The sequence below is a fragment of the Camelus dromedarius genome, chromosome 2, assembly GCF_036321535.1.
Source record: "Camelus dromedarius isolate mCamDro1 chromosome 2, mCamDro1.pat, whole genome shotgun sequence".
Taxonomy (NCBI): Eukaryota; Metazoa; Chordata; class Mammalia; order Artiodactyla; family Camelidae; genus Camelus; species Camelus dromedarius.
In genome coordinates this window covers 4,639,357-4,663,112 of record NC_087437.1, presented here as the reverse complement: position 1 = coordinate 4,663,112, position 23,756 = coordinate 4,639,357, and the positions used below count along the sequence as shown (strand labels likewise).

General features: G+C 47.9%; 2 protein-coding genes across 4 annotated transcripts; one reads left to right on the top strand and one right to left on the bottom strand.

The window, feature by feature from the left end:
* Positions 1-373: 373 nt before the first annotated feature.
* Positions 374-13,211, bottom strand: EAF1 (ELL associated factor 1). Its single transcript, XM_010988984.3, has 6 exons — positions 12,803-13,211; positions 10,818-10,912; positions 9,053-9,189; positions 7,234-7,424; positions 5,487-5,723; positions 374-3,326 (listed from the first exon to the last, which is right to left on the bottom strand). Exons 1-6 carry the CDS (start codon positions 13,170-13,172, stop codon positions 3,280-3,282), a joined length of 1,077 nt encoding a protein of 358 aa, XP_010987286.3. The 5' UTR covers positions 13,173-13,211; the 3' UTR covers positions 374-3,279.
* On the top strand, positions 13,146-23,756 carry METTL6 (methyltransferase 6, tRNA N3-cytidine). Of its 3 annotated transcripts, none has more exons than XM_010988981.3 (6): positions 13,146-13,217; positions 14,044-14,417; positions 15,145-15,279; positions 19,975-20,145; positions 21,531-21,672; positions 23,399-23,756. In XM_010988981.3, the coding sequence occupies exons 2-6, from the start codon at positions 14,193-14,195 to the stop codon at positions 23,578-23,580; spliced, it is 855 nt and encodes a 284-aa protein (XP_010987283.1). In that variant the 5' UTR covers positions 13,146-13,217; positions 14,044-14,192; the 3' UTR covers positions 23,581-23,756. The 3 variants fall into 3 exon arrangements, with proteins under 3 accessions (XP_010987283.1, XP_064346930.1, XP_010987284.1); XM_064490860.1 differs by lacking the exon at positions 23,399-23,756 and adding an exon at positions 21,768-22,412; XM_010988982.3 differs by having other exon boundaries at positions 13,166-13,217; positions 14,008-14,417.

The following is a 23,756-nucleotide window of genomic DNA, read 5'->3' as shown; positions in this document are numbered from 1 at the left end:
AGAGGGCTCGACCAAAAGCGATGAGGCCGGAGACACAGGGCAGAGGTGGGGACAGGTGTGGGTGGCTTTTCATACACTTTCATTCAGAGGTGGGGTCTACATCCCTTCCCCTTGAATCTAGGTGAGCTTTTGATCACTCTGACCATTAGAACACTGGGAGGTGATGCCGCACCCTCCAGGGCTGGGTCCTAAGAGGCCGCATGGCTCCTCAAGACACTCGTTCTAGGGAAGGCAGCCACCTTGTGAGAAGACAGGGAGGCCACGTGTGGCCCCACGAGCCTGTGTCCAGCCATCGCACCGCAGGGCCAGACACGTGAGTGCAGCCAGCATGGATAGGTTTCTAGTAAGAAAATAAAACCCACAAGACATGAAGTGCAGGGCTGACCTTCACTGTTTACTTAAGTATAGTGATCTTTGAAACCAAAAAAACTACACAGCAAATACTTTACATAAATAAAAACATGCACATCTACTTCATAATTAAGCAAAATAAACTTTCAGGAACAAGATATTAATAACGATTAACGAATGAGACATGAACCCAAGATGGAAGTGGTAAGAGCTGGAACAAGACACATTCCATGACACTTCACTTGGTCTTGTCCACCTACTCAGGCTAAGGCCTGAGTTTCGGGAATCCCACCTTCCTCGCCAAATGGAAACATTCAACTTGGCCGTACCTGACAGATATCCACAGAACAGACGCTTACCCTTTCCAAATTATATAACAAATCCCCCCACTTAACCAGCCTTTCAGATAGAGAAGTAAGGATTTTGGAATTTTCAAGTTTTCCCGCCACTGAAGCACATCCCTATTAATATCACACATAGGAAAAATGATTCTGCTGAAGAAATAAAATGGTAAATGGTTGATGACTGGCACCCGGACAAAGCTCTAGTCTGTTTAAGTTTCCCCAGACTGCGTCTTGACTGCGGCAGGTTGCCATGGCTCCTGAGATACTTGGGAGTTGCTGAGTGGCCCACGACATGGCAGATGTCACACAGAACAAAGAAAAGGCAATTTAAACTATTTAGCTTGAGACTTCAAACCCGTGGAAATCAGCACGGGTAGTTTTCGGCTGTCTCCAAGTGCTGGGAATGTTGGCCCTCCGCGTGCCCCTGAGCTCCGCAGGCTGCTCCCCTGCCCCTCCCTGCAGGCTGTGAGCACCGAGTGTCCCGTGTACACTCCAGGGAAGGAGGGGAGAATGGCGGCTCCTGCTTAGAAGGCGTTCCTGCCAACCAGAGCCCAAGTGAGAGGAAGGGCTGTGTGTGCAGATGGCACTCCAGTTGGCTGAAACCCAGAGGAAGAGCCCAGGAACGGGGCAGCCACAGAGCCCTGGGAGAGGGGCCGGGGTGGCGGTGTGGGGCTGAGAAGGCACAGACCCAGAGAGAGCAAGTCCAGCTCAGCTGGCGGGAGGGCTCTCGTGAGAAGCAGTCTGTGGGGCCAAATTCTGGGTTTCCAAAGAGAAAAGATTCCTCACTCTGTCAGGTAAAGCTGGAGAGGGAGGAGAGGGAACCCTGAAGGCCTGAGCAGAGAACAAGCCTGGAGCTGTGATCACAGATGATACACCAGCAGGGCTGCGCCAGGGGTGACGGGGGGACGGTCCCAGCTCAGCGCACCCGGCTCACCCAGCCCACGGCCACCTATGAGCACTTCCTATGAAATAAACACCTTGACCCGACGTGCCCCAAACCACAGTCTGTCCATATAAATCAGGACTTCGGGCAAAACTAAAAGAGGGAGGCTTAGGTAGACTATTTTTAGTTCAAGTTCCTGGAACCTGCCCCAGCCTGAGCACGCAGAGGGCAGGGAAACCACCCCCATGTCCGGCAACAAGTCTCCCAACCAGGACCTGACCTTCCCTGAGCTGCCGCTACTGAGGAATTAAAAACCAAGTATCTGTTCACTCTAAGTCAGCTCTCCCCACCATGAAGCCCGCTGAAGCCTTGTCCGGGCTCAGACCCCACCTCGGGGCACCAGCCTGTCCCTCTGCCTTTCTGGGTCCAGACCGCTCCCCTCTGGGGCTGGGAAGGGAAAGGCCATCCCCAGGGAGGAGAATTGCTCTTAATGTTCCCGATGCCCACTGAGCCAAAGAAGACGGAGTTTCTCAGAACATGTTCACTCAAATGCCGGAACGGGCTACTCCCCGGGAACGGCGGGCCGGTTTAGCACACGTCCACTGAACACAGAATGTGACTAGTGGCCGGTTTCCTGCAGCAGCGGATTCGCCTGGAAACTGCAACTCCAGAGGCAACCTGTGACTTTTTGCCAGGCGCGGTCTGGGAGCCAGGCACACACAGTGCTTCAGAAGCACGAACAGAAACACCTCACCACACACTGCTGCTTGTTCCCCACTAACAACGCCTATCCAAACCCTGGTGTGGAAACCGGCCGCTGGGTCCTGTGCTCAGAAAGGTTCCTTCCCCTCCCACCACCACCCCTTGGAAGGACACCAGTATGGTCCGTGTGGAACGCCAGGCCTCAGTATGGCGGCCACTGCTTTAATCTGCTCCCCCCGCCTTGTGTATTTAGGGGCTGTTTGGATCTCAAATGGAGCTATAAGTAGCCAACAATTCTGCCTTCTGGAAGCCAATGCAAGTTCCAGCACACAACTCTGATTCCCAAGTATAAGACTCTCTGTTCTAGCAAGTGAGACTCAGGGCAGGGAGCAGTGGGCAAGGCCCAGATGGGGGCCAGACTGGCCGTGAACCAGCCGTATGCTTCCCCTTGCTTGCAGACAAGGGGCTGACCGACAGTGCTGCAGGGACCCCAGGCTGGCTCGGGGGTGGTCAGACGGCTTCCTTACCACTTCAGGGCAAAAGTTAAAGTGGCTTAGACACACTTCTGTGCTGCAGGGGGAGGGCCCCCTCTCCCGCCCTGAGACTGCCTTTTCTTTCACTGGTGCAAAACATCTGGCCAAGCTGGCGGCTGCTGAGGGTTAAAACTGAAATCACTGGCCAGGTGAAGAGACGCCTTTGAGCACCTAGACCAGGGCACGCCTGTCTGTTCTTCATTAACGGTGTTAACCAAATAAGAAAAGATTCTGTTAGTTCTTCTACAGATCTACTGAAACTCTGAAACGTGAAATTGTTCAAAAATTACACGAGAAAATCACCCATCACCACTAAGTTAAAGACATGGATATCCGAGGCCCGAGAGCCTCCCTCCTCCCACAGTCCCCGACCCACCGCATCCTCCCCTTGGCAGCGGGCTCGCGCCGAAGCGCCCGTGCTCACAGCGGCAGGTGCCCTGGACAGCTGGCTCGGAAAGACCCGGCTCTAGTCTTCACTGTCACTGCCAGACTCACTCAGCTGCAAGTCGTTTCCTGTGAAGAGAAAACAGAGTCAAACCAGAGCACACAACTTGAAAACGGCTTCCCTGCCATTCTTTGCTGGATGGAAAAGCAGGCCACTTCAACTTAGTGAGCAAGGAAAACCGAGGTGGCTCAGTGACAAAACGGGTGCAGTCGCCATTTTTAAAGAACTGCTAATTCTGGTGTCGCAAAGCACAGCAACACCGCTCACTGGGACAGAACAGGGGAGGAAGAGAGGCTGGCCAGTTTTTGTATGCGTAAATAAATAGCAAAAAAAATTTATGAATAATTCACTCAGTGTCTAGAACTGTTCACATACGCTGCTTTACAACTAAAACGACACCGAGCTGGGCTCCCGTAGAGCGCGCTCTCCTCACTGCCCACCTCAGGTCTCAACTAACGAGCTCTGTGAAGTCTCCAACTTCTGTTCAGTGTGCAGAATTTCGGGTTTAGGGGTAAAGAATGTGAGTATTTCAATCTAATGTTATCATATCAGATAGATTAGCTTAGATTAGATTGAAATATTAATCTCAGGACCCCAGTTGATACCACTTGGAAAAGAACAAAAGTGAACCTTGGTATTTCTGGGTGACTGATCTCCGGGCCACCTCTTCTCAGTTTGTTCTGAGGACCCTGGGGTCCCTGAGATCCTTCCAGAAGGATTCAATCTGCGGCCCTCCTTTTTCTGACTACATATCTATCTGTGTGAGGCCAGATTTTCTTCATACACTTCAACCTAAATAATCTATGGCAACAGACTGAACGCAGAAGCATATGTAAGAATACAGCTTTCTACCAAGGCAGATGTTGAAGAGATTTGCAAAATTTTAGGATTTTTTTTTTTTTTTGCTGGGGGGAGGTAATTAGGTTTATTTGTTTAGTTTTGTGATGGAGGCATTGGGGATTGAACCCAGGGCCTCGTGCATGCTAAGCATGTGCTCTACCACTTGAGCTATACCCTCCTCTCCGAGACTTGCAAAATTTTAAAGCAATGTTACCTCTCTCACTAAACACCTTTTTGATTTGAAAATTTTACTTTTCATAAAAATATTATTTTTGTTAACATATGATAGTTCACTATTGTCCTTTTAAATGAATCACTGAATGTTTTAAGTATTTCTCAGTTTTAATTTCCAATATGGCAAATACTGATAGATAAAAACTACACACAGTCTGGTAGTTTCCCATCAGGGATACCAAGCTCCCAGTGTGAAACTTACCCACCGGGCCAACCGAGAAGAGCATCCCACACACCCTGACAGCCAGAACCTGGCCCGAGTGGTGGGCAGACACCACCCCAACTGACATCATGACAGTGCCGAACTCACTCAGGTAGCAGAGCAGGGCCCAGCACGGTGGTCCTCCACCGGCAGGGGTTTTGCCCCCGGGGACATGTGGCCGTGTCCTGAGACACTGAGGGCTGACACAGCTGGGGGAGCAGCAGGGAGTGCGCCAGCATCCGGGGGAGACGCCAGGGACGCTCTTCACCATCCCATGGTGCATGGGCCAGGCCCCCACTAGCACATTCACACGTCCACGGTGTCGACGCTGAGAACTATCTTTGCTCCACAGGAGGCAGGTCAACCAGGCCAACTTGCCCGCCACTGCCCCCGACCTTCCCACAGAAGCCACACCCAGTGAGAGAACATCACAGGGCCTGGAGGGAGAACAGCGCAGAGCCCGCACCTCCCCGCCTCCCCTCCGCCCTGCTGCACTGCCAACTGCACCGAAAGCCACGGGACACCACAGTGTCCCTTCCTCTCCTCCCACCGAAGCCTAGCAGGCCTTCAAATACATCCGCACGGCACAGGCTCCCAACTCTGTGGGCCGTGGGCCCTGCGGTCTGACACAGGGCTCTCGTGTGTAAAGAGACCTGGAGATGGGCGACAGAGGGGGGCAGGCAGCGCCCCTCAAGCTGGGTATATGCAAAAACAAAGAGCCCGGCTGGTCACGTTTTGGCACTTTCCAGAATCCACAGGGCCTAATTTGTGCCAATGGGGAAAAGCAGGGAGTGAGCACGGGTGTTCAGTTTTGCGTGTCCCTCCTTTACTGTCTGGTGACTGCTCCTTTCTGCTCCAGACCGTCTGTCAGGACCCCTCCTTGTGCCTTAGCTGCCTTCAGCCCGGCCCGAGTCCCCCCACCTGCCAACAAGGTGAGGGACAGCGCACTCACGGAGGGTGCTCATGAGCTGCGTGCTTCCCTGAGGCCGGCTGGTCCCGTTGGCCACGGCCGGCCGGCTGCCGAAGGGCGGCTGGTGGGGCGGCGGCAGCAGGGGGGACGCAGGGCTGTTGTCCTCGCCACCGCTGCTGGAGCTCTCGTCGTCGCTGCCCGACGAGCTCTCAGAGTCGGAGGAGCTGCTCCCGCTGCTGCTGCTCATCTGCTCGATGATGTCCACCTCGGCCCGCAGCTCTGCGGGGACGACAGGACACGTTGGCACCCAGCCCGCGGGACAGGAGCCCGGCAGAGCCAAGACGACGTGACCCGAACCAGCTCTCACCAACAGAAACGCCTAACCTGTCTCCGCACAGACGAGGGAGACGTTCGATTCGCCCAAAACCACCAAAAAGCAAACTGTTTAGGACAATGACTTTTCTAAGAAATGAATTAAGTCTCTTTCAGCTTTCATCTCCTAAAAAAAGAAAATAGTGAATTATGGGATTAAACCCCAGAAAAGAGCAGAGAGGAGCACTGTTCTGAGGATGATGTGACCCGGATCTGGAAGGCCCAAGGGCCTGCTCCAACCCACTCTAGCCAGTGAATCTTCAAGGAGCTCCAGGGAGAGGAAGGGCCAGAGCAGACAGCCCTTGGGGTCCTTTCCAGCTGCAGGAGGAGCCGTGGGGGCCCAGGAGAGACTGTGGGACCACATGGCTCCTCCACCCCCTTCACACACTAGACTGACAGCCACGCCTCCAGGCACTGCACTTCTGATAATCACAGAGCAGGGAAGGAACACGTTTTATGGAACCATCTCACTGTCTGTGAGTTCATGAAGGACATGGCATAGGACAGAATTGAGAGATGGCAGACTTTCCTGTCCAAACACCATGTGGCCTTATACGACTCTGGTTCCTCAAAGCGTACCTGGCAACAACTAATCCCGCGTGGTCCAATTCCTGTCCGACCAAAGTGAAAACTCTCACAAAGCATTTTAACATCCGTGAGGGAAAAAAAATCAAGAGGCTTAACAACTATGCACCACGCAGAGTGATCTTGTTTGCTGAAAGACAGCATTTCCACAAGGTGGAAGAGGCAAGCTTCCCAACGGCAACTTTTGATCTCTCCCTGTTTACTACTGTGATGGATTTAACTTTGTTTCATCAAACTTCACAAATAGGAAACACCACAGTTACCTTCATAACTTCTTAAGAGTGTGGACAACAACACCGCCCACTGTAGAGGGGAGAGAGCCAAGGTCAGCTGCTCTATCTCAGGTTTACACTGGAGACAGTCTGACCCGACCTCCAGGTCTCCCTAGGCCAGAGTCCACGGCCACTGGCCCTCGTGGTGCGTCCATGTTTACACACCGTGTGTTAGTACAAGCAGCTGACATGTCCCTCTGACCTACACACTATACTAACATTGGCACACTTGGTTTTCACCCCAACATCTTGGAATTTTCTTCTTCCAAATCCATCAGGTGCATCGCATGACCCTGAGATGGCAGAGAGGCTTGCTGAAAATGCGGGCTTCTCAGCAGAAAGCTGCAAAGACAGCACAGCGCCAGCCACTATTCCCGACGGCCCCGTCAAGTCAGGTAAGTGGTAGGCGCCCCGAGCCCATCACATATGCACGGGAGCCCTGCGGAAGCTGTTATGATGGCAGAGAACACCAGGGCCACCCCAGACAGCGGCCTTGTCCCCTCCACAAAGACAACGCTGTCCTCCAAGTTGCTGTCACAGCTCCAGAAAACACCCTCTACCTCTTTTGATGTCGTCCAGCTGAGGTTCCGGTGAGGGGTTGTCCTTCAGGGGAGATGTTTTGGGTCCAGTTGGAGGCTTGGTTGGAGCTCTGAACGGCACGGGCGGTGGAGGTGGTGGCGGCTGTGATGGCGGTGGGGGCCGAGGGGGCTGCTGCTCCATCCGAGCCTGGATTTTACTGCTCCCCTCAGCTCTGAAACGAGACGCAGACATCACACTGGTGGGGCAGAAATCGTGGTTCTCAAGTTCGCCCAGGGGACCAAGCACCTGGGAGTCTCCGCAGAACCTGGGCTCTTGACACAGCCTCAAATACGGATGCGTGTGATTGTATCACATGAACTGATTCTACTGCAAAGAGGAGTGAAACAGACTCGCTGCCTGCAGGGGGCTGACGTTTTATCACAAGTGGCAGACAAGATACACGGGAAGGATATAATGTGATCATGAGGACCCATCTTACTACCAGAAAATAGAACCACCTGACCTGTGCACACTGCAAAGTTATAATCACAAGTGCACGAGTTAATAAATAAAACTAGCTCTTGAAATACTGGTCCCTATGCAATTTTCTCCATTATTTCTTTACTGCTTGCTGATTTTGCCATGTGCCAGCTCTTGCGGGCAGACAAGTAGAGCATTCCACCCCAAACCAAGAAAATCCTATTCGTTAACAATTTCTTCTGTAAATGGACTGGCTCAGCACTCTTCAAAATTTGGTGTACGCACACGTCACCTGGGGATCTCGTTAAAGTGCAGATTCTGACCACGGAGGTCCTGCAAGTCTGTCCTTTATCAAACACCTAAGTGATAAAAAGAACTGCGAGTTCCAGGATGACACTGGAGTAAGAGAAGCACCTACAATCGTCAGCTGTTGGAGGCCTAACAGCGGCACCTGGTTCACGGAGGTGATCAGCACAAAGGCACTGTGGCAGGAGAGGAGGGGGCTCTGCGGAATGCGGCCCCGGACCAGCCCCAGTCTCACCAACCCTCAGACTTCATCTGTGTGTGTGTGTGTGTGTGTGTGTGCGCACTTTAAAGGGTAACAACACCGCCTTTCCCAAAGTCATTTGTAAAGATTAGACAATGCACGTAAAACATCTAGCACAGAGCCTGGCGTGTGGTCACCCCTCGATGAATGGTAGCTGCTTTTACTTTCGGGGAACAAGTAAAGAAAAGAGGCTAGAGGACGCATGAACAGAAGAACCTCAGGATCTAACACTCTCTTTAAAACTTAATTACTCTATTACAGTAACTGCTGTATCACCATATAACAACAGAACCACTGGGTTACTTCCATTTATAGAATGAATTTTGATTGTAAGATAAAATTTAATTGGCTTCACGTTAGACGTGTAACGCCTGTTGAATTCAATATTAAAGAGAGCTCACTATTCAAAAAAAATAGACAAAGCTTCATTTTGGTATTATAATGACCTTGAACATAATCTGGTAAAAAATGTTTGCACTCTAATAAACTATATATATTATTCAATTATTCTTTCATAATTACAAATCTGTACATTTAAATTTTATCCCTGAGGTGCTACTATATCAACAATCATGAGATCAATAAAACTGATTTAATTGCGAAGTATCCCCCTTTCCTCGATGGCTTCCATGTTTCAGGTCTTAAAAGCATCATTTCTTTTTGTTGCCTTTGAGGAAGAGATGTTTTGTTGACTTGTCTGAGAAGACACGGGTGGAGCCGTTGGGACTGGACAGGACAGGCAGGACCCAGATGCTTGCATCCTTACGCCATCGCTGGCACAAGACTCCAAGCCACAGACACACCCCACGTGCCTACACCTGCTACTCCCGTACCTCGTCTTCTTGACCTGGATGCTGCTGCTGAGTTTCTCCAGCACATACTCCCCGGTGTCGTGGTTAATGATGAGCACACAGTCCTTCTGGTATGGCCTCTTGTTCCCCTTGAACACAGTCATGGGTGGCGTGGACCCCTGCATGCCACAGAAGGATAACTGAGACCGTCAGACTGAACACCGCAGTCGTGAACATTGACACTGAGTCTACCGGGGACTCGACCTCATCAGATCTTTTATCAGAGCTACTCAAAAAGGACCGGAATGAACTGATCTGCAGTTGAACTCTTTCTGGTTTCCCAAGCGAAAATAAAGAGGAAATAATACAGCAAGAACCCGTGACTGTGCGACTGGCTCTAAGTAATCAAGAAAGGTGATACACGACTTTAAAATTACTGTACGTTCTTCCGGCGATGGGGCAAACGGTACAAATAATGGTGAAGTGTGAACTAAGAAAAGTCAACGAACCATGACTTGTCACCGTGAGAAGCAGAGCCGCTGAGTGATCTCTGTATCCCCTTGTAAGTGGGGAGCCCAGCGATGTCCCTTCAGACAAGTCACCACAGAGCACTCCCCATGGCAGCCCCTAATTCTGATTAGTTTTAAGTAAGCACATCACACCATTCATCTGCCCAAGGCCTTCCCTCACGACCTGGCCCTTCAACCGCACCCCAGGACTCTGCTGGCCTCCTGTCAGACCCTCGAGCCCCTTCGTGCAGGGATTTAACAAGGCTTCTGCTTGCAACATGCCAACCCCTCCCTCCCTTTCAATTATCCAACCTTCAAATCTGCTCAGAAGTCACTTCCTCAGGGAAGCCTTCCAGGATTTCCTAAAAATAAATGCTATGTTTTCTTATATTTAAACTCCATAAAGGCAAGAAATGTGCTGTTTTGTTCAAGACTGTATTCTCAGTGCCTAGTAATGAGCCAGCCCACCAGGAGGTGCTCAATTAATATTAGACAAATATAGCATTTAATCCCCCGTATGGAATCAAAACTGCTTGGCTCCTTGACTTTTTATTCATACAGTAAAAATTTAGACTTGTAAGGGACCATAGGGACCATTTATCTAATCCCTTCCTTTCACATCTGCGAAACTAAGGTCCAAAGGGAGATGATGTAACTTGTCAAAGGCAACAAGTAATGAGGTGGCAGGTGGAACCGGCAGACAGTAATTCTTCCTCAGCACCAAGCTTCCCAGGGCTCCCTGTCCAGACCTTTTCATTCTATCCCTGGTTACCAAGAACTTCCAATGTTCCAGGACAGGGCCAGGGCATGCGATGACACCTGTTCATTAAGAGTATCTTGTCTGTTCCTTTGGGTTTTGTGATCAGACTGCTGCCTCGGGCAAGGCTTCAAAACAGTCTCTCTACAAGGATTCCTCATCCTTACTTGAGCTAAATACTCTGAACCTCTGGTTCCGCCTGAAACTACCAGCCTGCACATCACCCCTTGCCAGATACATGAACCATGTCGCCCCTGCCTTCCCACGCTCTTAAGCTGTTACAGCCTTTGTATCCGCAGGGCGCCCAAGACTTTCCTCTCTACAGTTGATTGGGGGAAAATGGCAAAGAATTATTTTTACTCAAGTACCTGGGAAGCATGAATTCTATCCCACCCACCCCAACCCCCCCCCAAAATTCTTTTTCCTTATAATGGCACTTTGGAAATCTAGAACGTTTTAAACAAGAGAAAATCAAATCACAACAACATAGGATACAAGGCTTCACAGTGATCCCACATTAAAACAATGGAGTAAAACTCACAGGGATATGTGGCAGCGTAATTGTGACTTCATCTCCTTTGCCAACCTGTAGCTCTCCTTCACAGGAAGTGTCTATAGATGCTGGCTTAAAGTCATCTAAAGGGCAATAAGAAAAAAGCATTTACCCACCAGATTACCTACAATGAAGGCTTCCAGAGCATTCTCACTAAAGAACTGAAATTTTTTATAACTCAGGTAGACAGAAAATACAAACTACTCAGGCTTTTTTAAAAAGCTACTTCACTGTGGAAAACTTCTCACATGCCAAAGCAGAGAGAATAACACAATGAGCCCTGTGTACTATCACCCAGCCTCAGTAACTACCAGCTCCGGGACAATCTTGTTTCATCTATACCCTCACCTACTTTTCCTCCCATCCCCACTGAGTTATTTTGAAGGGGGAAAAAAAAGCTAGAATTTATACCCCATTTTATTAAGCGAAGATATTCCCTTCCCCCAAGTGACAGATGAACATTAACACCTTATTATTCATAATGAGGTGTTTTATTAAGGTTATTATAAGGATCAAAAGCAACAGGGCACATTTTAAAAAATCCCATGATTGTAAAATCCACAGTGAAATATAAAAAGCCGTGGCATCCTGTAAGCTGATTTCATTTCCCACAGGAACTCTCAGAGTTAGGATATGCCACACTCAACTTCCACAGCTTTAACCAAGATACTCCCGCAGATGTTCGGAGCAGGTGCCTGAACTCTATTTCCAAAGATGAATCCTGCCCACATTTCTAAACTGCTAAAGCACAACACAAACAGCTGTCTTACACCACTGTAACACACACCTGCCTCAAACTGCAGGCCAAGTGCTTCTCTGAAGGGTCTCACTGAAATCCCACACTGCCCTCCACGCTACTAAAACACTAGCCTAGTAAACCGCTCGGGAAATGACGCCCATATCACGTTGCCAATGTCCTCCCTCTGAAAGGGCTGATCTGCTGTCAGTAGGAAGCACAGTAACGGCCTGGCCAAGTGACCACACAAACATAGACCTTCATTATCTAACACGCCCTCTTCCAATGCGTTGAGTCACATCTGGGAGCCCCTTAGACAAAAACAAGTCTTAACCAGCACGAAGGCTACCAGGTTGGGAAACCAGGAGCCTGGGAATCACAGAGGGATGCTCCAAAGGCCAAGTCTTTACCCGGGGCACAAAGTGGAAGCCCTCCCTTAACAGAGTCCTTCATCATGCAGAGGGGTCCAGCATGATGAAGCTGGGTCCAGAAGTCCAGCATAAGGACTGTTTCCACATTCCTTATGCCTGCTCTCTTCTGCTTCCAAACAGAGATCCAGTTTCAACTTCCTCCTGGCTCACAAACTCTAATTTTATTCTTCACCCACGAGGAACTTGGTCCCCAGGAAGAGTCGGGGGGAGGTGACCTCAAGAGACATCAAAGTCACACAAAAAGTTGGCACGGAGAGGTGGAGGAGGAAGATTGATGAGGCGCAGGGAGGATGCAGATTCCCGGGCTGCGCAGAGGATGAAGCGGGGGTGAGGGAGGACAGAACCAAAACGGACGAGTTAAGAAAAGTGATGAGAACAGGGAAGGGGAGAATGGAATAGGAGGGAGAGTGGAAGAAACTCCGGAGAAAACTGAGGAGTCCTTGGAGCGTGGAGACCCCGGTGGGGAAGTAGAGGGGGCGGCTAGGGAGAAGGACTGGAGTCTGATGACGGGGTCACAGCCTCGCGGGAAGAAAAAGGGGAGTTCGGCGCGCGGGAGGGCATGGCGGGGCATGAACAGAGAAAGGGGCGGCTGATCTTCGGGAGAAGCATGTGGGACCACGAGGCACAGGAACAGTAGGGAGGGACGAAGGGTCAGGTCTAGGAGGAGTGAGATGAGAAAAACAAAAGGAAAAGACGAGACGTCCCGGCGGATATGGGGTGGGAGGAGGGAGCTGACGCTGGCGGGGCCCCCTGGACCTTGGGGGAGCCGAGGTCGGCCGGAGACGGCAGCGGGGCCGTGGACTCACAGCGGATGGTGTGGAAGGAGGCCCGCGGCCGCTTCTCGAAGCTCTCCCCGAGCCGCAGGCAGTGCTCCTCGCGGTCCAGCAGCGGGTTGGCCGTCCCGTTCATGGCCGCGCACGGGCCTCGCGCCCGTAGCGGCGCTCTCCTGGCGCGTCCGCGGCCGGAGCCGCCGGCGCCGGCGTCCGGGGTGGCTGCGCTCCCGGGACCCCGCTCCGGGACGCGCGGGGAGCCGCGCCGGCGCCCACCAGAGGCCGGAAGCAAGTCTTCGCCTCGGCGTCGGGGCGGGGGAAGACTCTGAGGAAGCAGGACCGCTGGATTTCCGGCGTCGGGGAGGGACTTCCGGGCCCACGGCGGAAGTGGCGGGGGCGGTGCCATGGACAAAGGACTCCGCCTGGGGAAGTGGGGCTGGAGGTACTGCAGGTGGGTTTGTGCAGTCGACGGGATTTGCGGCGGTGGCTCCCAAATTCTGCTTCCGAGACTGGGCCTGGCTGAGGGCTCAGTGCGCCCGGCCGTTCGCGTCCAGGGGAACCTAGGAACTGATGACGGGGGCCCAGCGCGCGGCGGACTGGGTTAGCGCGGGCCCGAGAGCCTGTGTAGCCGGCTCCCCGCGGGCCCTCGCGGCCCGGCCTCCTGGTTCATCTCGAGTCCCGGGGCCCTGCGCCGCGCGTCACTGGGGCTCTTCCTCCCGTTCGCGCGGCCGTGGCGGTGCGAGGGCCTCGGTCCCTGGGAAGCGACGCTCCCTCGTCGTGAGAATCAGAGGCTCAGGCCACTCGGGCTTGGCTCCATTTCCCCCCGAAAACCACTGAGTCTCCGATCCTTGGGAAACGATGACCCTGCGTTGGTCTGTTAATTGACCACTCGCCTCTGGGTCGGGCAGCTGTTGTGGTTGTTTTTAGGTCACCTCTTTCACGGGCACTGAAAACTCCCCAAGGTTTCTCAGTTACTTCTTGGGAGGGCCCTTTTTCTAAACTGGTTTCCTATAATAGTTGACGTATTAGGGTTTGAATTAGAGTTCTGTGCGGGAGAGCCCCGGCTGCCGAGTGTCAGCCCTCTGAAGGCAGGGACTGTGTCTTGGGCTTTGTGACCTATTTGCCACAGCGGTGCAGGGTTTCGTGTAGAGTAGGTATCTAGTAAAAGTTAAGTAAATTGAACTATTTGGTGAGAGCACTGTTCCCGAATCACTAACCCAGCATCTTAAAAACTGTCGTAGAGTCTCCAACCAGAATCTCATTCTTTTTCCTCGAAGCACCCGATTCTGCCTGAGGCTTGAATCCCACCCAAGGGACCACATCTGAGAAAACCCAGCCTGTGTCTGCAGCATCACCTTGAGTTCCTCGGATGATTCAGGAATGGAGAATCGTCAGCAGTGTTAAATATACACCATCAACTTAGGAGATGTCATCTTTGCAAAGGAAAGGGCTGCAGGCAAGGAGTCTCAGCTCTGAGGAAGAGGAGAAACTGAAGCGGGACCAAGTTTTAGTGTCTGATTTTAAGCAGCAAAAGCTGGAAAAAGAGGCTCAGAGGAACTGGGACCTTTTTTACAAAAGAAATAGCACTAATTTCTTCAAAGACAGACACTGGACCACCAGAGAGTTTGAGGAGCTCAGGTCATGTAGAGAGGTAAACTTATATCACACCTCATTTGAGCTGTTCTTCTTTTAAGTGGATAAAAGAGGGCTGTTGTATTGCATCCCCGGGGGAGTGTAAGGGAGAGAATTTATGAAGCCTGTCAAAATGTTTTGTACCTTAGAAATACACTGTTTGGTCTCAACTAGTTTTAGCAGTTCCTGGGTTGTATAATACACAGGAGAGGGAACTTTAGTGGGCATTTTCTGTTTCTTTAAAGCTAATCTGAACGTTGTAAATATTAAATTCATACTGGATGATTTCAGTGACCGATTCATAATAATGAGGGTGGTGATGAACACTATGCCACGCCCCTTTTCTAGAACTTTTCCTGTGTTCTGTAATTTAAGCCTTATAATAACACCGTCAAGTTTGGCATTAGTGTTATCCTCACTCGCTGGTGAATGGAGGCACTAAGCTGTTTAAGTGATTTGTCCAATGACAGAACATGGGCGAGGGGAGAAGTCTGGATTTGAGTGCAAGGGATTTAACCCCAGACAGAGCCTGTTCTGTTAACCAGTATGCTGTATCTTCTCCATACCAGACTGCCAGTGTTGGACAACAAATGACGTGTCAGTATTAGCTTCTGGTTATCTGTTTACTTGTTCATTGTCTGCTTCATAGGCGCAGAGACCTTGTCTCACGTTCTGGACCTTCTGGTTTGTTTTTTCTTTCATTATGCAGATGTAGTGTACTGTAACTTTGGTGTCTCTTTCCTCAGTATGAAGATCAAAAATTGATTATGCTTGAAGCTGGCTGTGGGGTTGGAAACTGTTTATTCCCGCTTTTAGAAGAGGATCGGAATATCTTTGCCTATGCCTGTGATTTTTCTCCACGAGCAGTTGAATATGTCAAGGTTGGTGCACCGTCTATGTATTGTGTTATGTTTCTGTTTTCTTAGACTTGCTTCATCTGCCTTCTATACCCATTTGCCCAATTCCAGTCCTCTCCCTGAAGCTAACCAGCTATGATCAGTGCGAATGTTGTTTCCTGTTTACACGCATATATAATACTTACAGAGACAGCATTATCCAGAAAAGTAGGAAGAAATACTGTAACAACATACTTATATCCACATTCAATGATTGCCAGCATTTTTACCACATTTGCTTTATAGACTTTTTTTTTTTTGCTGAACTGTTTTAAAGTAAGTAACAAACATTGAGACACTTCACTGCTAAATATGTCTGCATACATCTTCAAAAAAATGAGGACTTTTTCTACATGACCACAATATATTCATCTTATCTGACAAAAATAACTGTAAGTCCCTATATCAGTAACTCCCAGTCGAGGTTCAGAGGGCCCCCCGTAGTCTCAGATGTCTTTTATAGCTGTATTTAATGAAGGACTACATCTTACACTTCATTATGTGCCTTCAATCTCCTGAGCCTAAAACGTGCCTGCCCCCCCCGCCTCAATCTTTTCCCCACCGACATGAAGTTTTTGGAGAGCAAGCCGTCTACTGTAATAAGGTCTCACATTTCACTTTGGTGTGACTGGTTCTTTTTATCATTGTTTAGCTTGTTCCTTTAGCCCCTGTGTTTCTTCTAAACTAGAAATTAGAGTTAAATCAGGAAAATGTATTTGTCAAAAACACTTTAATAGGTGACATCAGACCTTTCACACTGCATCCTGTTGGGAGGCAGTAATGGAATCTCACTGTAAGTGATGCTAGTTTTGCTCACCGGGTGAAGGTGGTAACTACCTAAGTCCCCTGTTGTACAGGTATTTTCTTTTTGCCGTTAACAAGTGTGGGAGATACTTTGGCAACATGCAAGTATCTAGTTTTCCGTCAACCTTCCACAGTTTTAGCATCCATTAGGCTTTTTAAATAGTGCTAGCATATTGTACTATAACTTGCTTTCTTCACTCTACATTATATTTTGTTGAGGTTTTCATCCTAGGACATAATAGATTTAACTGCATTTTATTTACCTGTTACAGTATTCCATAGCCTGGATATACCATACTTTAACAATTGCCTTGTTTATAATTATTTAAATTGTTTCTAATTTTTTGCTCTTACAAGTAAGGTTACTTTAATCAGCATAATACACATACCTCAAAACACATGTTTATACATCTCTGTGGTGAATAATGGAAGAAGTAAAATTCCTTGGAGAAAGCATACATATTTAAATTTTAATGCCATGCTTTCCAACCAGAAAATTATACCAATTTATAATTTCATCAATAGCATAAAGATATTTTTTCCTCTCTGCCCTCAGTATTTGCCATCAGTTTTCTTTATATCTTCCAACCTTATGGACAAATAATAGTGCCTCCATATTTTAAATTGTTTATTCCTTACAACCAGTGAGGGACTTTGTAATATGTAAATAAGCCATTAGTTTTTCTTCCTGTTGGTGAGTTCCTTTATTCCACATATATTTGTCAAGAACCTAGTATGTGCTGGTCACAGTTCTAAGCACTGGGATTAAGTAGTAAACAGACAAGAACCCCACTCACATGGCACTGGGAGTGAATTGTCTGTTCACACCTTTGCCCATTTGTGATTTTATTTCTTATTTTTAGGATATATTCTGGATATTCTGTTACATTCGTTGCAAACATTTCTTCCAGTTTATTCAGCTTGTTTTATGGTATTGTTTTACGACAGGATTTAAGTGATCATGTCGAATGTATTAATCTTTTCCTTTTGAGGTGCTAAGATTTTCTGTCTCGCTTAGGAGTTCTGTAATCACGTAGATTTTTTTTTTTTACAATTTTGGTATTAAGGTTTTCCTGTGGCGTAAAAACGTCTTTTAATTGAAGTATATAGTAGGTTACAATGTTGCATCAATTTCTAGTGTACAGCACATTATATCAGTCGTACATACACATACATATATTTGTTTTCATATTAAGGTTTTTAATTAATCTGGAAAAAGTCTGGCCGTTATTTCTTTAAGTATTTCTTCAGCTCGTTTTCTCCTCTGCTTCTGGGATTCCAATTACACGTATGTTGTACCATTTGCTATTGTCCCACAGCTCTTGGATGTGTCTTTGTTCGTTTTTTTGTTTTTAACTTTTTTTCCTTTTGTATTTTCAATTTGTGTAATTTCTGTTGTCCTGTCAAGTTCACTGATTCCTTTTTGGACAGGAGGCATTCCTGTTGATGAGCTTGTCAAAAGCATTCTTTGTTTCTGTTACTATTGGTTTTTAGCATTTCCAGTTGATTTTTTTTTTTTTTTGTAATTTCAATTTCTCTGTGAAATTACCTATCTGATCTTGCATATTGTCTGCTTTTTTCATTGGAGCCTTTAATACATTAATCATAGCTATTTAAAATGTCCAAATACATTAATCATAGTTATTTAAAATGTCTAAATCTTTAGTTCTAATATCTGTGTCTTACTTGAATCTGGTTCTCATACTTGCTTTGTCTCTTCAGGCCATGTTTTTCCTGCTTTTTTATGCTTTGCGCCTTTTTGTTGAAAGCTGGGTATGTTATATAGGGCCATGGACACCGAGGTAATAAGGATCTGTAATAATCTAGACAGGAGTTGGGCTGTATTTGAAGACTGTCGTTGCTGTAGTTACCTGTGAGGTTTGTTGTTGCCACGGGCACCAGAGACTTCAGACTCCTCTGGTGACTGGTTTTTGTCTCTCCTCTTGGCTCTGGGTCTTCCCTTTGTGCAGGTCCCCATAGAAGATCTGTCTCTTGCAGCTTTCCCAGTAACCACCTGTTATCACTGGAGGCCAGTCGGTAGGGTGTGGGTAAAGGGATCATTCTCTCATGATCTGAGTCTTAGTTTTTGAACTGCATCGTGGGCCTGTGTCATAGGGGTATGGCCCTCACAAGTGTTTCTACTTCTCCTGGAATAGAGCTTCTCTCTCCCGTCCCTCCTCCAGCTGTGGGCCATATCCACCTGTATCATCCTCTGGCCTTGAGGCCGTTCCCTCCACAGAGTGAGCCCAGGTCTGAGCAGAGTGGTTCCCTCTCCCAGGGGAGTGGTATTCCACCAGTGCCCTAAGGCTGCAGGCCTCTGATGACTTTTTCCCTGCAGATCAGGCCTTTTCTCCCTTAAAGGAGATGAGAAAGTCCAGCATCAGAAAGAGCACCATTCTCTCTGCGAGAGCCTGGTGATGTTCCGGCGGTAACACCTCCGAAGGGTGGGAACATCCTGATGGCTTCAGTCCCGGGCACTTCACAGCAGCCTCGCTCAGTGTCCAGCTGTTTGTCAACTTTCTAGTTTTCTCTCTCCAGTCTGGAAGTTTCTGCCTCAGATAAGCAAATGCTTTCCTCCATCTCCCGAAGGCCCCTGTCCCTCTCCAGATTTGGGGACAGCTGGTTGTTCTTTGACCTCTGTTCTTTTGTGGGTTCACATAAACGTTGCTGTTTGTCCAGCTTCCTTTCTGTAAGGATGGGGGCCACATCCTTCCAGCCCTCCGCATCTCTGTGCTAGAACTGGAGGTCCTTCCATCCCTCTGGGCGCCACTTGTCCTCTGACTCCAGCAGGTGGAGCTAGTTGTCTCAACAGTGAATGGATAAGAAATTCAGTTTCCATTCCTGACATCACCTTTATTATCCACCTTTATAAAAAATCTAATGTCATTTTTGTCGTCTGTCTTCTGTCATGTACACTACTGATTCCTCTATACCCATGGGTCTGTGTGGGGACTGTTTTGTCTCAGTGATCAATCTGTCCCCACCCTCAAACCATGCTGTTTTAGTGCTACATTTTGTGATATGTCTTGATGTTCAGTAGTGTACCTCCTCCTCCATTCTTCATTTAAAAATTGACTTGGCTATTCCTAAAGATTTTCACTTTCAGATGAATAAAATTCACCTTGTCAAAGTTCCTAGAAATCTGTTGGGATTCAGTAGAGGTTGCATTGGATTTAGAAGTGGAGGTATATTATGCTGTACACCAGAAACTGACATGTTATAACTGACTATAGTTAAAAAATAAAATATAACAGAAGTGGAGTCATAGGTAGAATTGATTCCATATTGAACCTTCCCATCTCATAACTTTGTATGTATATTTATTAAGGTCTTCATTTACATTAAAGAAAAGTTTAATGTTTTTCTTCATAATGCTCTTATACATGTGTTGAAATCCACCAACCAAAATTTACACACTTTTACTAAAAAAAAAGAGTTAGGTTTATTTAGCTTGCTGCGTCAAGGGAAAATCTACCCAGAAGAACTGTGGGAGCATCTCAGTGAAGGGAGTTGGAAGGACTTCTCATGGGATTTAGCATTGTAGTGGGTGATTCAAAGGAGGGATAAGGAAGCAGAGGCAGGTTTTGGATTATCATCCCTCTGGAAATACATGCTTCTAAAACGCTTGGTTTTGAGTTTATGATAGACCGTGTACTCAGTTGGAAGTGATTTGTGAAAATGAAGTCTTGCCCTTGTGGCACCGTTGAATGTTACACGCTTCATCGTGCACATGGTTCACTGCTCAGTTGTACCCAGTAACCGTCGGTTACTGTGTAGCAGCACAAGTGGGAATAGCATCTCTTTTTGATGCCTTTTTTCCCCTCAATGTATCAACACGGATGTTGCATTGAAATTACTCTGTTTTTTCCCCTCTAGCAAAATCCTTTATACGACACAGACAGATGCAAGGTATTCCAGTGTGATCTAACTAGAGATGACCTTCTGGAGCACGTGCCCCCAGAGTCCGTGGACGTTGTCATGTTGATATTTGTGCTCTCTGCGGTTCACCCTGATAAGATGCACCTAGTCTTACAGAACATTTACAAGGTCGGTGATGGGGAGCCTGGGCTGGAGAGTCAGACATCCTGATCTTTCCCCCTCCCCCCCTTCTGAGGCTCAGAGTCTCCCCACTCTCACGAGGTGGGCTGTGTGTCAGTATATGGAAAGAGGTTCTACACAAAACATCCACCCTGAATCTGATTTGCCTGATGGCCACCGCTGCCCTTCAGAGCTTGGCCAGTCTCAGAGCAGGGACGGTTTTGCAGCTTCCTGGGCTCTTGGAGTCCTGCCATAAAGTGAGAGGCTGAGGTCCCGTGGACAAGAGCTCACAGCTGGAGGCAGAGCCCTAGAGTCAAAATGTGGCTTCCCGACATAGGCGAGTTCCTTTACCTCCCCAAGCCTCCGTTTCATTACCTGTAGAACGTTCAGATAATAGTGCCTAGATCTTAGGATTTGGAGGAGATTATATGAGATCTGTACTAAGTACTTAGCACCATGCCTGGAATGTGGTAAGTGCTCTTTCAAAGTCAGCCATTGTGGGGAGGGCGTAGCTCATGGGTGGAGTGTGTGCTTAGCAGGCACCGGGTCCTGGGTTCAGCCCCCAGTCCCTCCATGAAAGTCAGCCATTGTTCCTGCCGTCATTGTTATTAGGAGGGGGAGAACCCAAACTGCTGGGGCCGCCGGGAGGCTGCCACCACACTCAGGAAGTAAAGTGTCACTCCTAAGTCACGTGACCCAGGGCAGGCCCCTCATCATCCTTCCTGGGCCTCAGCTTTCTTGTCTGTTAAAGGGGGATGCCTCTCATGGAGTTATCATGAGAGGCAGGTGAGATCCCACATGAGGTTTTTTGTCCACTGTAATAGTGCTCTCTGATATATAGTTGGTAACAGTGTTTATTGTTTTAAGATCAACCAAATCAAGAAATGATTTTAAAAGAATAGCATGTTCGTACTGTAAACAGTTTACTATAACTTTAAAAATGTTGGTGCCCACTTAACTGTTCTTTTAGGGCAGAGTCAAGTCTTTTGCTCTGAGTATGGGGCCGTTTGTCTTTCCTACGTGGACCACACATACAATAGAGTTTTCGTTTCTCTAAAAGTAGAACGAGAACTTAAAAGCAATTGGTAAGTAATATGAGGGAAGATTCTTTTATATGTTAACCCAGACTTCCACAGTCGACCCTCCCACGCCTGATTAAACAGCAGTTTGTTCAGTGCACAGTCACGCCCTCGCAGTGGGGGACGTGCTGAGTCTTACCGTGCCTTTGAGTAGGAGCCCTTTGCCCTTTGTATTACGGGTATGTTGGTCCGGCCCCTTTCCTGACCGTCACAAATGCATGTTATCTTAGTCCCTAGACTAATCAGATTTTATTTTATAGCAGGCCTTGTTTGACTGGGCCCCCAGAGTTATGTGCAGTCCGTTGTGTTTCGTAGGTATTAAAGCCAGGCAAAAGCGTCTTGTTTCGCGACTATGGGCTCTATGATCATGCCATGCTTAGGTTTAAAGCCGGCAGCAAACTTGCAGAAAACTTCTATGTTAGACAGGATGGAACCAGATCGTATTTCTTCACTGATGGTAAGCCTGAGGGGATCTGTCTTTATTCCTGTTTACTTGATTGTATTATCACTGTGGCACCGGGTGGGGTGGGAGCAGCTCTACTCCACACACAGGCCACTTACCCAGCGCCAGCTGTCAGCTCACAAGCCTCCTCTGGTGACAGCGTCTAGTGACTGAGCTGAGTTCGTGGATAGGCTTGGACACGCCATGTGGACCACCTGCCAGGAGCTATGCTGAGGGGCGGAGGGCAAACCAGGCTCTTCAGTAAAGCAGGTAGGGCCGTACAGTGCCATGAGGTTAGGCACAAAGGCAAGAAATCTTTTTCTGTAAAAATGATTGACTCTTTTTAACTACACAAACTTGATATAGAGGGGTCTTTAAAGGGTCATTTTTGATCGGAAAACCGTCCAAACACCGAACATTATTTTATTTTAGGTATTTTGAACAATAATTTTAAGCCTGTTTAATACAGGCAGACATCATTTTATTACACTTTGCAGATAATTGTGTTTTTCTCCAGTTGGAGGTTTGTGGCAACCCTGTGCCGAGCAGGTCTGTTGGCACCATTTTTCCAACAGCATTTGTTCATTTCATATCTCTGTCACATGTTGGTAATTCTCACAATATTTCAAACTATTTCATTATTATTGTATTTGCTATGGTTACCTGTGATGAGTGATCTTTGATGTTACTTTTGCGAAAAGATTTTGATTTGTTTTAGGCTCGTGATGGTTCGCAATAAAGTATTTTTTAATTCAGGTATGTACATTGTCTGTTTAGACATAGTGTTATTGCACACTTAATAAACTACAGTATAGTATAAGCACGACTTTCACCCACACTGAGGACCAGAACATCCACGTGACTGCTTTATTGTCGTGTCTGCCCTTGTTGCAGTGGTCTGGACCAAACTCACAGTACCTCAGGGGGGCGCCTGTGATCTGGACCATATGATAATTGCCTTCTTAAGCTCTGTTTTTTTTTGTTTGGTTGGTTTTTTTTACAACATTTGTATTTCTTGAAATGAACTATTCTCTTAGATTCTAAAAATAAAGCTAAAAACGAGTGATTACCAATAAAACTACGAAACAGTAAAAATGTCAGGTGAAAATTAAAAATTTGTTTTAAAGTTTCAGATTCATGAAATCTGATTAAACCAACTGTAAGTAATTGAGAGGAGGCAGTAATGCCTACAGAGGGCTTCGGAACACATTCTTCGGAGCAATGCCTTCACAAGTCTTTGTTCCCGCTGCGTTGCCGGTCTGGTTGTTTCATTTAACTTGTAGGGATGTGTTATTTGGACTGGCTTTTCCTTAGGGTGTGTCACCATCGGGTGATTTTTCTCCCCACTCTGGTCACAGCTTCTCCTCCTTCGTGTTAAGACGGATGAGGCTCTCGATGTAGACAGATTGAACACACGCACACTTGGTACGAGTCCAGCCAGTTTAGAGTCATGTTTCTCACTCAGACTTTCATACTTGGGGAATCCTTGCAGGGCAAGGTGCGCTTCTCCAGGTCTTCCTCAAACTTTTTTTGGTTCCTGTTTAGTTGGGGGTTTCTGTTTGGGTGTAAGCCAGTGAGAAGTAGGAGTGTGTTAGCTTTCCAAAACAGAAGCTGCTTTAGCTTTCAGCACTGAGGTTCTCCTTCTGTTAAGGACGAGGCTCTGGGCCCCCACCCCCTCACCGCCGCTCCGTGGTGTGGTGGTGTCCAGCCTGCAAGCGCCGTCCATCTGCCTGTCTTCTAGACTTCCTGGCGCAGCTCTTTCTGGACACGGGCTACGAAGCAGAGGTGAATGAGTACGTGTTTCGTGAGACGGTGAATAAAAAAGAAGGCCTGCGTGTGCCCAGGGTTTTCCTTCAGAGCAAGTTCCGCAAGGCTCCCAAGAGCCCAGTTCCTGGGGACCCGGGCCTGGGCCGGGAGTCCTGACCTCTCCCGAGGTCGGCATCTGTGCCTCCCCTTGGAGAGGAAAGTTTAAAGTCACTCTATGTATTTTGTGTATTTTTATATCTTAACTTTTTAAAATGAGGATATATAATTTTTATATTAAAAAGCAAATGTGTGTGCATTATAGCAATGTAAATAAAATTGCAAGGCCTAAAAGG

Excerpts from the sequence above, each read along its gene's own strand:
- EAF1 (XM_010988984.3), bottom strand. The coding sequence starts at position 13,172 with ATGGCACCGCCCCCGCCACTTCCGCCGTGGGCCCGGAAGTCCCTCCCC. Across the intron at positions 9,190-10,817 it reads TTACGCTGCCACATATCCCT|GGGTCCACGCCACCCATGAC; the intron begins GTGAGTTTTACT and ends TGTGGCATGCAG. Across the intron at positions 5,724-7,233 it reads GCTGGACGACATCAAAAGAG|AGCTGCGGGCCGAGGTGGAC; the intron begins GTAGAGGGTGTT and ends TCGTCCCCGCAG.
- METTL6 (XM_010988981.3), top strand. The coding sequence starts at position 14,193 with ATGTCATCTTTGCAAAGGAAAGGGCTGCAGGCAAGGAGTCTCAGCTCT. Across the intron at positions 14,418-15,144 it reads AGCTCAGGTCATGTAGAGAG|TATGAAGATCAAAAATTGAT; the intron begins GTAAACTTATAT and ends CTCTTTCCTCAG. Across the intron at positions 21,673-23,398 it reads ATCGTATTTCTTCACTGATG|ACTTCCTGGCGCAGCTCTTT; the intron begins GTAAGCCTGAGG and ends CCTGTCTTCTAG.